The sequence below is a fragment of the Gorilla gorilla genome, chromosome 13, assembly GCF_029281585.2.
Source record: "Gorilla gorilla gorilla isolate KB3781 chromosome 13, NHGRI_mGorGor1-v2.1_pri, whole genome shotgun sequence".
Taxonomy (NCBI): domain Eukaryota; kingdom Metazoa; phylum Chordata; class Mammalia; order Primates; family Hominidae; genus Gorilla; species Gorilla gorilla.
The window spans coordinates 68192913-68210011 of NC_073237.2; the positions used below are offsets into that span (position 1 = coordinate 68192913).

General features: G+C 42.2%; 1 protein-coding gene across 3 annotated transcripts in view; it reads left to right on the plus strand.

Annotated features, from left to right (window-relative positions):
* C13H9orf85 (chromosome 13 C9orf85 homolog) overlaps positions 1 to 7347 on the plus strand; it is a 74005-nt gene extending 66658 nt beyond the window's left edge. For 2 of the 3 annotated variants that reach the window (XR_008668487.2, XM_031014757.3), the window contains one exon: positions 3945 to 7347. Coding sequence is in view for 2 of the 3 variants with exons in the window: in XM_031014757.3 (XP_030870617.1) it covers position 3945 (1 nt within the window). In the remaining variant the exon portion in view is untranslated. Of the gene's footprint in view, positions 1 to 1351; positions 1638 to 3944 lie in introns of those variants that run through there. The other variant, XM_055350788.2, reaches the window with a different exon arrangement.
* The last annotated feature ends 9752 nt before the right edge of the window (positions 7348 to 17099 follow it).

Sequence of the window (17099 nt, forward strand, 5' to 3'; positions counted from 1 at the left end):
TACACAGGTACAGAAATATAAAATTCAGCACTTAAAATTTGTTTATTTTGACTGGGCATGGTGGTGCAGGCCTATAATCCCAGCACTTTGGGAGGCCAAGGTTGGTGGGTCACGAGGTCAAGAGATCTAGACCTTCCTGGCCAACATGGTGAAACCCTATCTCTACTAAAAATACGAAAATTAGCTGGGCATGGTGGCACGTGCCTGTAGTCCCAGCTACTCGGGAGGCTGAGGCAGGAGAATTGCTTGAACCCAGGAGGCGGAAGTTGCAGTGATCTGAGGTTGCATCGCTGCACTCCAGCCTGGCGACAGAGCGAGACTCCGTCTCAAGAAAAAAAAAATTTTTTTGCTTATTTAGTTTTACATCAGTTTTACCTCAATTAAAAAGTAATAACACTTTTAAAAATAAATTAGTAGTAATGTATTGTTGTGAAATCCATGCCTTAAAATGAAACAACATAAATCTTGATTTAAACGAGTATTAGCTAAAACCACTCTGAGGCAGAATGATCTGAATCTCACCGCTGTGACCCTGTTCTCATTTCTTTACCTTCGTGACGTTATGTTGTGTGTGCCTTTCTTTGAAAAATGAGGGCTGTGATTTCTACAGTGTAAACTTATTGTGAGTATTAAATATGTAGAAAACACTTATCATAGTAGGTACTCTTTTCATGATGTTTATAAATATTACTTGATACTTTTTGGTTGAGACATTCCTTTCAAATCATCCTAGGGGGTTTTATGGGCGTAGGAAGCAGGTAAGCTTGAAACTCTTGGATGGAGGTAAAAGAAAGAAACCTGGAGACGGAATTCCTATTACACTGAAAGGGCAGAAGCAAACCCCTCCAATGAAAACATTTATACAGGAAAGTCAGGCTTGCTATTCACAGTTTTTAATACTTGTTGAGTTATAGACCCTTAAATAATACCACCCATAAATGTGTGAGTGCAATAGCAAGCTTTAGAAAAAATATTGACAGTAACAACTTTATAAACTGTCCATTATTTCTTTGTCAAAACTATAACTATTGCTAACTGTAATTGATATCACACACACACCAAGGAACTTGAGTAAATCAAGTGATCAAAAAATTGATATTTTAAAATTACAAAATTGAACTAAAAATAGTGAATTAGAAAAACATACTCCATTACACTGAACTTTTATTCAAATTCTAAATTTGCATTTTAAATTACAAATACATTTTTAGCATAATTCAGTATGACCTTATGTATTCCACTTTTTATTTTTACTTGTTTAATATAGTTACAAATTTATTGTGACAAATTCTTTTTCTTTTTTCTTTTTTTTTTTTTTTTTTTTGAGACGGAGTCTCACTCTGTCACCCAGGCTAGAGTGCAGTGGCACAATCTCGGCTCGCTGCAACCTCCACCTCCCGGGTTCAAGTGATTCTCCTGCCTCAGCCTTCAGAGTAGCTAGGATCACAGGTGCGTGCCACCATGCCCGGCTAATTTTTGTACTTTTAGTAGAGACAGGGTTTCACCATGTTGGCCAGGCTGGTCTCGAACTCCTGACTGCAAGTGATATGCCCATCTCAGCCTTCCAAAGTGCTGGGATTACAGGTGTGAGCCATTACACCCGGCCTATATTTTTTCTTTAATCTCTAAGAGTTATTTATTTATTTTGCCATTATGAAGAAAAATCATAACATGGGAACAATGACCTAAATAACTGAAACAGGAAATGAATTGGCCCTGGGGAAATTGCCGTGACCAGCTGAGGTTAGAAAAGATGGTCTAGAACAGGACAAAACTGACATCCCTTAGCAGAGGATATTACAACATGTCCGCAAAGTCAGGAAACATAAGATAAATTGATTTTTAAAACTATATTATTTACACTTCCAAACAGTGTACTGTACTCAATATGTTTTCTGGCTAAGTACTCTAAATTTAAAGCAATAGGTCCAATTGTGACTCTGGAAAAACAGATAATGAGTAATCTGGAAACACAGGGAGAATAGTATATTATATACTTCACCCAAAAACATTCTGAGCTCACTATTTAGAAGTGTAACTAAACAGTTACACACTGTTTAAAAATAAGTTTCTCCTATGTTTCTCATCTCTGCAACACTTGTGGCTGCCAGCTGACACAAGGCAGGTGCAGTGTGAGTGGCTGCCAGTGGACAGTGACAAAAACAAGACTTACTGAAACAAACAAGTGTTTCATAAATAATTTGGAAACAATTTTGGAATCCCTTTCTTGGCCATGGAAATAGTACATTTCAGATCCTATTAAGTGATTTATGTGTGGGAAATCCTCAACTGGTAATGCTGGAAATGCTTAATGATGCTATACTACTGTCCTTAAATGTGAGAGGATATCCAACAGAAAATGAAAATCCCAGAGGAAGCAAGCCACAGTGAGGGGCCAGGCTGTCTCTGCAGGGTCATGAACATTTGATATAAAGTTTGCATTGTAGCTATGTGGTTACACAAGCAGGTACAACTGAAATGGGCTCTAGGGGATAGATTAGAGACAAATCAGGAATCCACAAAACAGCTCCATAGTATGTTTGGACCAGCATCTAACCAGTCAACCTTTGTATATTTTTCCAGTCATACAGCATCCTCTTTTTCTATGATCCACTTCTCAAGTAAATTTTGCCCACACGTGGGACATGCTTCTAGTCCAAAAAATAAATCATGTTCTTCCCAGCTGTAAACTAATTGCAGAGATGACTAAAAACATCATGGAATTGAACTTAAAGCAGCAATTTTGCTTTTCTTGGTTCACTGCTGCATTAAGGAGATGGAAGCTTTAGAAGGAGTTTCAACTCAGGGGTCACTGTCCCTTGAGTGAGACCCCACCTGTATGGAGGAGCTGGTGATTCTATATCTGCACTTAACATTGTTAGTAGACTGACTACTATATCTTGCTATTTATATTCTATTTTTATATGTAGTAGATGTGATTAGTTAAGTCCAAATTCAATTAAAATTATCATGGTATTCCTGAAATTATGTATTTCCTCAATTTATGCTTAAGGTTCAATTTAACTATTGTGGGGCTGTGACTTTTTTGCTGTTAAAAAGGAATTCTTGGCCTGGAAATGGTTGGGAATTACTGATAAAAATACCAGCCTTCATTGTGCTGTAAAGTCAGTTAAATTGTATGAAAGCTTTTTTCATAGTGATAATTGTCTCTATATTTTTAAAATGCTTTATCGAGGCATAATTTACATGCATAAGACTCACCAATTTTAAGTATATAATTTAATGATTTGGTAAATATACAAGCATTGTGCATTTATCATCACAATCCAGTTTTAGAACATTTCCATCATCCCAAAATGATCCCTCATGCTCATTTGTAGCCACTCCCCATTCCCACTCCCCAGCCCCAAGCAACTTAATCTTTTGTGTGTCCATAAAATTGCCTTTTATGAACCTTTCATATAAATGACATCATAAAATATGTAGTCTTTGAGTCTAGCTCCATTCACCTTACATGACATTTTTGAGGTAGAGCCATGTTAAAACATGTACTGATAGTTCATCATTTTTTTTTTTCTGAATAGCATTCCATTGTATGGACATACTAATTTTGTTTACCCCTTCAAATTTGGATTGTTTCCACTTTGGGCTATTATGAATGATACTGTTGTGAACATTTGCATGCAAACTCTTTGTGTGGACATATGTTTTCATTTTTCTTGGATATATGTACCTAAGAGGGAGATTAGATTGCTGGATTGTGTGGTAAATTCATATTTAGTTTTTAAGGAACCACCAAACTTGTGGTAATATCTGCACCCTTTTACAATCTTAGAGCTTTGTGAGGACTCCACACTGAGGAGGCTCCAGATCCTCGCCAACACTTGTAATTGTCAGTGCATTTTGATTTATTGTCATTCTAGTGTGTGTGAAGTCTCACTGTGGTTTTAATTTGTATATTTCTTTTTTTTTTTTTTTTTCAGATGGGGTCTCCCTCTGTTGCCCAGGCTGGAGTGCAGTGGCAGGATCTTGGCTCACCACAACCTCCGCCTCCCTGGTTCAAGTGATTCTCCTGCCTCAGCCTCTCGAGTAGCTGGGACTACAGGCGCACACCACCATGCCCGGCTAATCTTTGTATTTTTATTAGAGATGGGGTTTCACTATGTTGGCCAGGCCGGTCTCGAACTCCTGACCTCATGATCTGCCTGCCTCAACCTCCCAAAGTGCTGGAATTACAGGTGTGAGCCATCATGCCTGGCCTAATTTGTATATTTCTAATGACTCATGATGTTGACTGAGCATCTTTTCTTTTTTTTTTTTTTTTCCTTGTTTTTTGAGATGGAGTCTTGCTCTATAGCCCGGGCTGGAGTGCAGTGGTGCCATTTCAGCTCAATGCAACCTCTGCCTCCTAGGTTCAAGTGATTCTCCTGCCTCAGCCTCCCGAGTAGCTGGGATTACAGGCACACACCACCATGCCCAGCTAATTTTTGTATTTTTAGTAGAAACAGGTTTTCACAATGTTGGCCAGGATGGTCTCCACCTACTGACCTTGTGATCCGCCCCCCTAGGCCTCCCAAAGTGCTGGGCTTACAGGCGTGAGCCACCGCACCCAGCCGACTGAACATCTTTTCATGTGTTTATTAGCCAATCCTATATCTTCACTGGTGAAATGTCTATTCAGATGTGTTGCCCATTTTAAAAATTGGGTTGTTTTCTTACCATTGAGTTATGAGTCTTTTATATATATTCTAGATACAAGTCCTTTATCAGATATAATTTGGAAATATTTTCTCACAGTCTGTAATGTGTTATACATCAATTTTAAGATATCCTTCACGTTAAGAAACTAACGGTGTGGATAATAATCCTGGTATTGACAGAGGTTTGGACTCCTGAAGCCTGAAAGACTATCTGCTGCCACGCCTGGGCACATACTGCATCATTTACAAAACTGTAGAGCACCTGTTGTGTGTGCAGTTGTGATTTCTTATAGATTTTTAGAATTGGAAGGCATGTAAAGAACACATAATCTCTGGTACATTGCCTCAGTAGGTAAGTCAGTATGAACTTCTAAGAATTTTTGTTTTCTTCTGTATTGGGTCTATTGTGGGTATGTCCAACGTGACAGGGGAGGTAAGGGAAGTGGCATCCCCTAAGATAGTGACTGAAATGGCTTTCATCATCTTTAAGTCAAAGTGAGATGCCAGTAATAGGATATATGTATGTATGTACTTGTGTCTCTGTATGTATGTAAATAAACAAACATGCTGGAAGGAGGAGGTGATTCAATCAGGGACTTTGTGAAAGAAAAAAAGAATAACTGGACCTTCTTTTAATGATGAAAACTGTTTATACAGCAAACCATCAAAGCCAAAATGTGAATTTTGGTATTAGCCCGATTTTTCCTAAGAAACTGTTGATGTAACCACTGTAGTTGCAGAGATTGTTTTGGTATATTCTAGACCCTCTTTGTTTTGTTCTGTTTGGGGTTTCTTCCCCCTCAAGTTGCTCTTGTCCACCGCTAGACTGGCTGCCTTTTATTCCATAGCAGACAGTCCTTAAGTCTTTGCATATGTCCTTATTCAAAAATTAATCTTCATCAATTTTTTTCTGCAGAAAACAGTTTTTTAAATATCTTACATGAGAATGCTCTGCACCTGCAATCTCTGGTTGATGCAGTTTCCTTTCTCTCTTCTCTGTTCCCATTGGTAGAATAAATCAGTTCCTTCTTAAATCCTGAGCTGAAAATGTCCACACTTCCCAGAAGTGTACTTTAGAATCACCTGTAACATGTATTTAAAATACAGATTCCCCAGCTCCACGGGCAAAGCTCTCCTGCCATGTGACACCCTGATACAGTTCAAGGAGCCACTAAGGCAGGCCAAAATGGCTCAGCAGGCAAAGGTCCAAGCTGCCAGGGTATTGTGCCATTACAGCATGCTTAGCATAGCTTGGAGGACAGGCTCACACCCAGCCCCACAGCTGTTGCGCTACAGACTCAGGCACAGGGCTGTCTAACTGGCAGATGTGGGCCACAACTGTTGGAGACAAGCCAGCCATATTTGGGAAAATCTTATTGTAAGGGGCAAGTGTGAGTGAGATTTAGGAGTCATGGGAAAATATAGCAACACAGTAAATCTTGTGTTATAGGAGAGATGTGGAAGAAAGAGATAAACTACTGGCCAGGGTGTCTCCTGACTGGGTGACTTGCCACCACATGGGCCAGGCATGTTGCGGCAGCTCTGCCTTTGGGAGGTGGCTGGAGGAGGGGAGGAGAGAGAGGCATGATGAAGACAGATGCACCCTTTCCTGAGCAGGGGTTAACATTCAGGGTGCCGAAAGGAATTCCACAGCCTGTTTCCCATCTCTCTTGTCCTCATCAAGTACTGGTCCTCGTGTATGTGTTCTGCTTCCGCTTTCTCAGGATGTTTACGTTTTTGCAAATACATTTATGGAAAAGAGTTAGCTCACCCACCTCTCCAAACATCTATTTGTTTTACATTTTTATTGCGGGGGAGTGATCTGTTAACATAGCTTCAAATGGCATAACATTCAGCAGTATCCAAGCTTAGATATATCTGATGAGAGGAAAGTAATTGTGAGGCCTTTGTTCTAGTTACAACTTTGTCACTACCTGACTCCATGACTCCAGCAAATTGCTTCAACTGTCTGGCCTGCAGTTTTTTTCTTGCGTTAAATAACAGACTTAGTCTAGATCAGTGGTTCTTATCATGTGGTTTCTGGACTAGCAGCATCAATATTACCTGGGAAACTTGTTAGAAATGCAAATTCTTGGGCTCTGCCCTAGACCTACTGAAACATACTCTGTGGGCGGGGCCCAGCAATCTGTGTTTGAAACGCGATTCTGATTATTTGACAAAAGTTTGCAAACCACTGGTCTAGATAAGTAGCTCTTAGCCTTGGCTGCACATTAAAATCATCTGGGCAACTTTTATAACCTACCAATCCTGGCCTCTTCCTCCAAAGATTCTGACTTAAGTGGTTTCAGATGGGGACCATTGTTATGTGGTTATAGCCGACGTCTAGGTGCTATCTGAGGTCTTCAAAACTAAAGGTCAGTGTTTCCCAGCCGTAAATGCATACCTCTAGACCTGGCCTTCTCAAGCCACTAGGTGTTGCTATAATAGAGAAGAAAAGGCATTTTCAGAACCGTCTCTGGATATGGATGAGGAGGAGGAAAATGTATTTCTTAGCTTCTGATAAGAGATTATTTTGTTATTTTAATCTGAGTGCAATTTGCTAAATATTCATTTGCAACTTGTTAAATTTATTCAAAGAAATTAAATGCCCATAAATGACAGAAAGAATAAAGAATTGTGATATATATTTACAATAAAATACTCTTTAGCAATAAAAAGAAATAAACTAGTGATGCGCATTATAACACGGCTGAATCTCACAACATAATGAACCAGAAAGAACTGGACACAAAAGAAGTAATACCTTATCATTCCTTTAAGTGAAAATCAAACACAGGTAAAACTCATCTATGGTGATTGAGGTCAGGATAGTGATTACCCTTGAGGGTAGGGTGGTAATAATTAGAAGAGAGCACAAGGGAACCTTCCAGAGTGCTAGAAATGTTCTGCTTCTCGATCTGATGATAGTTAAGTACATATACACACACTGCACATAAATATATATATACACTGAGCCATACTCTTAAATTTGCACACTTTACTGTATATGCATTACTTGTTAGTAGTAAAGATTTACAAAAAATAAAATGTAATCCTCAGGTGGAGTAACCGGTACCCCAGCCCACCATTGCTTGGTATATTTGGCATCTACCTTGGTATTTGTACCATCTGTGGTCACTAAAAGATGAACATAGCACTTTGATTTCATGTTGATATTAAGTTAAAATGTATATATCAATGTCTATGGTCCCAAATTGAGAAGGTAATGGCATGGTCTCTATTTATTTAAAGGTTTAGTTTGTTTTGAATATTTGCGTGCCTGCAGGACCCACATTCTGCAGCAGTACCCATGGGTGATTGAATCTCTTCAAAACCATCTGCTGTCTCTTCCTTACTCCTCAAATCTTGTAAAAGGATCTAAGAAATAAAACTGCCTGCTCTTTACTGTCTGCAGAAGAAGACCTCACCCCTTCTCCTGTCAGTGACAGGAGGTCAAATGCATCCTAACAAATCAAGGTGACATTAAAAAAAAAAATCATTCTGTAGCAGGCAGAAACAAGTCCCTGCAAATTTCAATAAGCCACTGACTATTTAAACAAGGCATATCAGAAAGGCATTCAGGGAAGAAAAATGTGTTAGGGAAATGAAAACCAGAGTCACTTAGCAGAATGCAGAAAAATCCTTTGGAAAGGGAGTCTTATCATAATAGATGGGAAATTACCATCCATCACTCAGCTATCACTTTAAAGCCACAGGCTGGGTGATCTCACTTCAGGGAGCACATCTTAAGCACTGTTCATCAAAAACACGGGCTGGACTGGCTGATGTCTACCTATGAAATCATTCAAAGAGAGCCGAAATCTTTGTTCAGCTGGGACTGTATTAAATGCTGTCAGTTTTACCTGATACCGTCTTTTGAAATGCTGTGCTCTGTGCCATTATGTTCCAGTTACTTTGATGTCATTCTGTTGGAGTTGGGTAGAACACGTAGGGCAGCTATTTTTTTTTTTTTTTTTAGATAAAAAAAGGTTTTTTAAGAGATGGGGTTTTGCTATGTTGCCCAGGCTGGACTTGAACTCCTAATTTGTGGGCTCAAGGGATCCTCCCACCTCAGCCTCCATGAGTAGCTGAGACCACAGGCACATGCCACCTGTTAACTTAAAAAAAATCACTAATCTACAAGTTTGGAAAGGTGAGGAGACTTTATTTCTTATAAGGAGTTATAGCTTGCAAGGTGGCATCCTGCAGGCTGGGAAGCACAGCCTCCAGGCAAGACCAGAGACAGGCACTTCGAAGGAGGAGGGGTTAGGGTAAGAGCTTTATGATGAATGGGTTGGCTAAACATACATATTCAACAGGTTACAGGAGGATTATAAATATTCATGAAGGTGGTCCTGACGCATGCATATTGAACAAGCATGCATGTTATGTACAACCCATGTTCACTTTGGGGTGGAGACTTAAACATTTAAATGTTAGGCCCTATACGTAACATTTAAAAATTAGGTCCTGTACATCAGAAGGTCTTTTCAGGACATGAACGCACATAAATGCACAACCTCCGTAAACCAGCCAGAACCAGTCCATAATCGGTGGTCTTATCAGGGGAAAGTTACTGAAACCAGTCTCTTGTCCAATCAAGGCTATAGTTGTGGCTGGTGCAACAGGGGTTCAGTTAGTCACGGTTGGCATGAGCTGCAACTTTTTTTTACTATTGCTTATCTCAAGACTAGCATTTGTTTAGCTGCTAGAGAAAAAGAAAACCCTTGTGGCAGTTAGAGCACAGTTTATCCTTTAAGTGTAGGAGTGCATGACTTAACGCTTGCCTGGCATAGCCTAGGTCCTGTTTATAATTTGGTATCTTATTGCCACAAAGAGTCTGTTCTATCAATCTTATGATCTTTATTTTAATATTAATGCTGAGTGGTAATGGTGCCATGCTGTTACTAGCCCCAGGGTACTGTACCATGCTTAGCGAATTCCCTATGCCCTACTCATATCCTTGTAAATAGTGCCTTTATTAAACTCTCTTTAAGCTATCCAGAGTATGTCATCTATTTCTTTCTGGAATTTTTTTTTTCTTTTTTCTTTTTTTGAGATGGAGTCTCGCTCTGTTACCAGGATGGAGTGCAGTGTCGTGATCTCAGCTCACTGCAACCTCCAACTCCCTGGTTCAAGCAATTCTCCTGCCTCAGCCTCCCAAGTAGCTGGAATTACAGACATGCATCACCATGCCCAGCTAATTTTGTATTTTTAGTAGAGACAGTGTTTCAACATGTTGGCCAGGATGGTCTCGATCTCCTGACCTTGTGATCCGCCCACCTCAGCCTCCCAAAGTGCTGGGATTACAGGCGTGAGCCACCACGCCTGGCCTTTCTTTTCTTTTCTTTTCTTTTTTTTTTTTTTTTGATGGAGTCTCACTCTGTTGCCCAGGCTGGAGTGCAGTGGCACGATCTTGGCTCACTGTAACCTCTGCCACTTGAGTTCAAGCAATTCTCTTTCCTCAGCCTCCCAAGTAGCTGGGATTACAGGTGCCTGCCACCATGCCTGGCAAATTTTTGTATCTTTAGTACAGATGGGGTTTCACCATCTTAGCCAGGCTGGTCTTGAACTCCTGACGTCGTGATCCACCTGTCTCGGCCTCCCAAAATGCTGGGATTACAGGTTTGAGCCACTGCATCCAGCCTCTGTGGGATCTTGACTGACATAGAAATTGCTACTACAGGTGGCCCCAGGAGAAAGACACTCAGATTGGGAATCTTGGTTTGGATAGCGCATTTACTTACTTGTCAGTGGTAAATGCGACACAGATAACCCCTGTCATAGGGCAGCATCATGGTTATTCACATTATCACTGTGTGGGCATGAGATAAAGAGCAGGAAGAGGGCAAGGCATTGGAAGATCAAGTACTGTGGCACTGACATTATGGTGATTAGTAATGATTATATAGACCATGGGACCACCTGGCTTCTTTTGACAGTGCTAGAAAGTATATGAAGAATAAAGGAAAAATGAAACTGTGAGTTTGCAGTTGAGATTGTAAGTGGATAATCAGAAAGCCTGGGTGGCAGCTTTTGAAGGATGAAGTGTCTCCTATACTCACAGAGCAGATGACACTGTGGGCCACGTCCAGTCCCTAATGCTGAGCATTATAACATTTAAATGGGTTGCACACCAACTTCGCTAGGCCTTTTCTGCCAAGGTGAGGGCACTGGTAGAGGAGTGGAGCTTAAAACAGGGGTTGGATCAATGTGGGTAAAGCAGAATTTTGAAACTCCAGACTCCCTTGGACTTCCCTAGCTATGCGAGGGAGCTCTGCCTCCACTATTTGAGAGAAGCAGTTCTTACCTACATAAAAATTTTTCAATACCTGCACCTGGGGCAGTTGTCACACAAGCTGAGGCCAGTGCCCCTCAGGACCTCCCTCCACCCAACACCTGCCCCTCATTACTACTAGGCCTTTACGGAAAGGAATTACAAGTCCTGAAGTGAGTAGTGATAGCCTGTACACAGAAAGAAGTTTAGATCAGGATTGTACCAAACTGTATTGTCAGGAGCCTGGGAAGCCCTTAAGGGGTAGTAGGGGTAGTGAATCCTAAGGATGTCAGACCAAGGAGAAAAAATACATGGCTTTATTGAGCCACACTCACAGAGATGGGCTGGGATTTAATGTATTGCATGGGCCACCCAAGAGTGACATTAATGATCTGCTAATTGAGCTTGAACTCATGGCCTTGGTTAATTGAGCTTGAATTCATGGCCTGGAGCCTTGAAACTCAGTGTGGTCTGTGGATCGGCAGCAGTGGCATCACCTGGGAGCTGAATGGAATCCTAGAATCTCAGAATCCGCCCCAGACCTACTGAAGCAAAACTCTGTATTTTACAAGCCTCCCAGGGGATTTGTGTGCATATTAAAGATTGAGAAAAACTTCTCTAGGCCTCTGATATAATGAGGTTGAAATATTGAACAGTGGCTTCCACACTGTGTTCCCAAACAACAGGGTTGGCATCATCTGGGAACTCAGAAATGCAATCTGAATCAGAAATGCAACTCTGGAATCAGAGTTATGGGGTAGGGCGCAGGAATCTGTGTTTTCACAAGCTCTCCAGGGGATTCTGATGCACAATCTCGTTTGAGTCGGTTTCATGACCTGCTTATGGCCTATAGTTAATTAGGTCAAAATGTTGGAACTTCCCTGGCATACCAAAGAGCAGTGCTTCTCTTTTACAAACAACTACTCAGCCACCCTCTCATGTGCTTGTCACCAAAGCCTCAGGAAGTGCATCAGTGGGAAGATACCAACCTGCTTGAAAAGGTGATGACTCTCCTTGAGAGGCCAGAGATAACCTTGGGGGAAATTGCAAAAGGACTGGGTTTTCTGATCTCATGGGAATATGGGATCCCAGAGGCTTGAGGCCAAATGGCAGCATTTAACTGTCAAAGACAGTTGAGTACACCAGCTACAGTAAGCCACAGAGACAGAGGTAATTAGAGATTTTTGGCCCACAGGCATCTGTGGCAATAACTAAATGATTATAGGATCTCTTGAAATGAAATCTATGGTCACTACTGAAGTTCTTCTTGATATATACAGGTGAAAAAATTGGGGCTATACTGGGAAAACCTCAAATCTACATAATGGGAAATCTTGGCCTCTTAAGTCCCAGATCTAAGCCAAAGCCCCTCAACAGAGGGAAAGGGTGGATCCTTTGAGGACGGATGCTATAGTAGAGGCATAGCTGTTTATCATGAATGATCCATCTCCTCTTCCCTGGAAGAGCCTACTGCCATTTACTTAAGAAACTATACATAAAGCAAAGAGAAATAACACACCCTCTCAGGAGTTACTAGATACTTACTCTGAACCGACATTTATCCTTGGAGACCTGAAAAATGCCAGTGGGGTCCACCATTCAGATAACTGGTGGAGTCTGGGCCCAGGTTCATCTTACGGTTGGTCCAGTAGGACCTTGGATCCACATTGTGGTTATTTCCCAGCCTTAAAATATACAGTGGGGCTAGATATACTTAGTAACAGGCAGATGCCCATATTTGTTACCTGTTTATGGAGTGAGAGTTACTATGGTAGAAAGGGCCAAGTGAAGACCCTGGAACCGCACCACCACCCTCCTTCATGATAGTAAGCTGAAAGCAATTCCCCATCCTTAGGGGAGTTGCAGAGGTTGGTGCCACCATCGAACACTTAGAAGATGCAGTGCTTCGATTATTATCACATGCTCATTCAACTTACCTGTTTGGCCAGTGTAAGAGTCAGACAGGTTATGGAAAATGATTGTGTATCACTGCAAACTTAAACAGATGGTGACGGCAAACATAACAATGATCTGGATGTAGTATCTTTACTGGAACAAATCAATACGGCCCTAGTGTCCATTTACAGTCATTGACCTGGCATATTCCTTTCTCCCCTATTTTCATAATTAACAAAAATCAGAAGAAGTTCATATTTTCAAGGCAGGGCAACATTATACCTTTACTTAGTTGTCTCCAGGCCACATGAACTCTCCTGGTCTCTGTTATAAAACAGTCCAAAGGGCCTGTAATCAACTTGATACCCTACATCGTGTCACTCTCATCTTTTACAATGATGACATAATGCTAACTGGAACTGGGGAACAGAAAGCAGCAAGTATCCTAGATGTCTTAGTAAGTCACGTTCATGCCAGAGGATAGGAGATAGAGTCCATGAACATTCAGGAGCCTGCTGTGTGTGTAATGTTTTGAGGGGTGCAATAGCCTGGGGTACGTCTCTCACTTTCTAAGAGTGAGGAGTAACTTGCCCTGCTTTGCACTGATCACCAGGGGGGCACAACATTTTTGGGGCTTCTTTAGATTTTGGAGGCAACAAGCCACATTTGTGCATACTGCTTGAACCCATCACCTAGGAAGCTGCGAAGCTGACAGTTTGGAGTGGGATACAGAGCACGAAAGGGTTCTGAGGCAGATCCAGGCTGTGGTACCAGCTGTCTTGTCACTTGAGCCTTCTGACCCCACAGATTCAATGATACTCAAAATACCTTTGACCAACAGAGGTGTCTTATGGAGCCTCTGGCAATCCTCAATAGGAAACTTATGACCTGCTGGTGATTATTATCGTTGGAAGGTGGCTCTGGCTTGCTCCTGCACCCTGGTAGAGCCTGAAAGCCTTATCATGGGCTGCCCTATGTTTGTATGACCCAGACTACCTACCATGCATGGGAATATCCACTGAACCGTAAAGCTGTTTATATGTGCAGCAGCATTCCATTTGTTAAAGCGAACTAAATATGGCCTGAGAAGGACTCCGTACTTCTATATTTGAGTCCTTGTGGATGAACTGTAACCTAGCTTAATAGTCAGATAAAATTGAAAACCTAACTTAAGAGTATGCGCCTGTAACAATAACTGAGTCTTGGCCAATTCCAGCAGCCATACTTCAACCACTCATAGACTGCTAAGTGTTCAAACTGTGTTCAAATAAGGCAAACGCCAACCTGTAACCAACCCAGCTATTTCTGTACCTCACTGCTGATTTCTGTATGTCATTTCCCTTTTTTTTGTCTATAAATCTTCTTCCACCATGTGGCTGCACTGAAGTCTCTGTGAATCTGCTGTGATTCTGGGGGTTGCCCGATTCGCCAGTTTTTCATTGCTCAATTAAACTTCTTTAAATTGAATTTGGCTGAAGTTTTTCTTTTATTACATTACACATGGAAGTGGGATACATGCAATCAACCTGCTTGTGCAGTTTACTTGGCTCCCGAACCTACATGAGTGAAGCAAACTGCACAAGCAAGAGGCCTGGCCTCCTGCATTGCCTGGTCCTCTGCTTCACTGCCCTCCCTCACCTCATACACATGGCCCCAGGGGAAGATTTCTGTGACCACTTGATGGAGGAAAATGGGTCTAGTTTACTGACAGGTCTTCCAGGTATGCTGGCTTCTGTAGCATAGATTCATTCAGGGATAGCCGTGAAAAACCATAGCAAACGGAAATCCTCCCAATGGGCAGAACTTTGAATGGTACTTCTGATTGTCCACTTTGTGTGAAAGAAGAGATGGCTCAGATCTCAAATGATTTATAAACAGTAGGAAGTAGATTTTCCAGATTGTTAGGGACTTGGAGAAAACAGTTGAGGAAAATTGGTGTCATGAAGGCTTGGGACAAAAGCATGAGAAGAGATACTTCAGAACAAATGGTGGACAAGATAACCTGTCCCGTGGATGTCAGGTAATCTCTTTCTCCAGTCACTCTAGTGTTTTCTCAATGAGCCTATGCACAAAGTGGCCATAGTGGCAGGAATAGAGCCAGTGATGAACTCAGAGATGTAGACTTCCCCTCATTTTGTCACCATCACTGCTGAGTGCCCCACCTGCCCACAGCAAAGGCCAAATCTGAGCCTCTGATATGATACCATTCCCAGGGCCAGCAGCCAGCCATCGGGTGATACATTGATTACACTGGGATTCTTTCATTATGGAGGGAATAGTGGTTTGTCCCCCACAAGATCTGACACATATTCTGAATAGTGATTTCTCTTCCTTGCTTCCAGCACTTCTATCAGAATCACTGTCTTTGGATTTGGAGAATTCCTGATTTGTAGCCACCATATCTTACACAACATTGTCTCTAATCAAGGGACTCATGTTGTGGCAAGGAAAGTAAATCAGTTTGCGGCCGGGTGCGGTGGCTCACGCCTGTAATCCCAGCACTTTGGGAGGCTGAGGTGGGCGGATCACGAGGTCAGGAGATCGAGGCCATCCTGGCTGACATGGTGAAACCCCGTCTCTACTAAAAAATACAAAAAAGTAGCCGGGCATGGCAGCAGGCGCCTGTAGTACCCTGGGGGCTGAGGCAGGAGAATGGCGTGAACCCGGGAGGCAGAGCTTGCAGTCAGCCTAGATAGCGCCACCACACTCCAGCCTGGGCGACAGAGTGAGACTCCATCTCAAAAAAAAAAAAGAAAGAAAGAAAGAAAGAAATCTGTTTGCACTCAAGGAATTCATTGATTTAATATGTGCCCTATTACCTAGACTAATGTGGCTTGATAAACAGTAGAATGTCTAGACTACTGTAGATTCAATCAACGGAACCAACTCTGTAAGTTTGGGTTGCTGTCTTTTTTTTTTTTTTTTTTTGAGACATAGTCTCACTCTGTCACCCAGACTGGAGCACAGTTGTGCAGTCTCGACTCACTGCAACCTCTGCCTCCCGGGTTCAAGCAATTCTCCTGCCTCAACCTCCCAAGTAGCTGGGACTACAGGCATGTGCCACCACGCCCAGCTAGTTTTTTTGTATTTTTAGTAGAGACAGGGTTTCACCGTGTTAGCCAGGATGGTCTGAATCTCCTGACCTCAGGTGATCCCCTGCCTTGGCCTCCCAAAGTGCTGGGATTACAGGCGTGAGCCACCGTGCCCATCCTGGGTTGCTGTCTTACCAGTATATGCTTTAAATCATCAGTGAACGTTAAGAGGCCCTCTTCCCCAGAGCCAGAATGCATAGGAAACAAGAGGTGGATGTGGGAGTACCTTCTCACAGCTGTACCGAACAGCCCTTTTAAGATTTTGCTTCCTTTCCCCACTATCCTGAGTTCAAAGGATTTGAAGATGCTAGAACCTGTAGAAGTTTCTCCACCAGGAAATATGGTGATGATTCCAATTACTTGGTAGCCCTGACCATTTTAGGCTTCTCATGCCTCTGAGCAAACAGGCAGAGAAGAGAGCTATCCTACTGGCCAGAGTGACTGATCCTGATACCAGAAGAAATTAGGTTGTTACTTCACAATAAGGGAAAAGAGAACCACAGCTGGAATGCAGAGGATTCACGGGGGCATCTCTTTAGTTCTCGCTTACCTAATAGTCTTACTCAGTAGAAAACATGGCCATCCAATAAAACAAGACCACTAAGAACTCAGACTCACCAGGAATCAATGATAGAGCTACCCACAAGATAAAGAATCCCAACCAGCTGAGTTCTGACAGAAAACACGAAACAGGTGGTAGAGGAAAACAGAGACTGGGCACGGTAGCTCACGCTTGTAATCTCAGCACTTTGGGAGGCTGAGGCAGGTGGATCACTTGAGCCCAGGAGTTTAACACCAGTCTGGGCAACATGGTAAAACGTGAGCCCAGGAGTTTAAGACCATTCTGGGCAACATGGTATTTTTCTCTATGAAAAATACCAAAAAATTAGCCGGGCGTGGTGGCGTGCTTCTGTGGCCGCAGCTACTCAGGGGGCTGAGGAGGGAAGATCCCTTGAGTCTGGGACGTCAAGGCTGCAGTGAACTATGTTCGCACCACTGTACTCTAGCCTGGGCAACAGGAGTGAGACCCTGCCTTGAAAAAAAAAAAAAAAAGACTGAATTGACATCGCCAGAAGATGATACAATTACTGGTGAGCCTTTGCATATCTCTTATGTTGGGGACATGAATTTTTCACTTGGAGGACAGGAGTGGATGCTTAAGGGAAGAGAGGA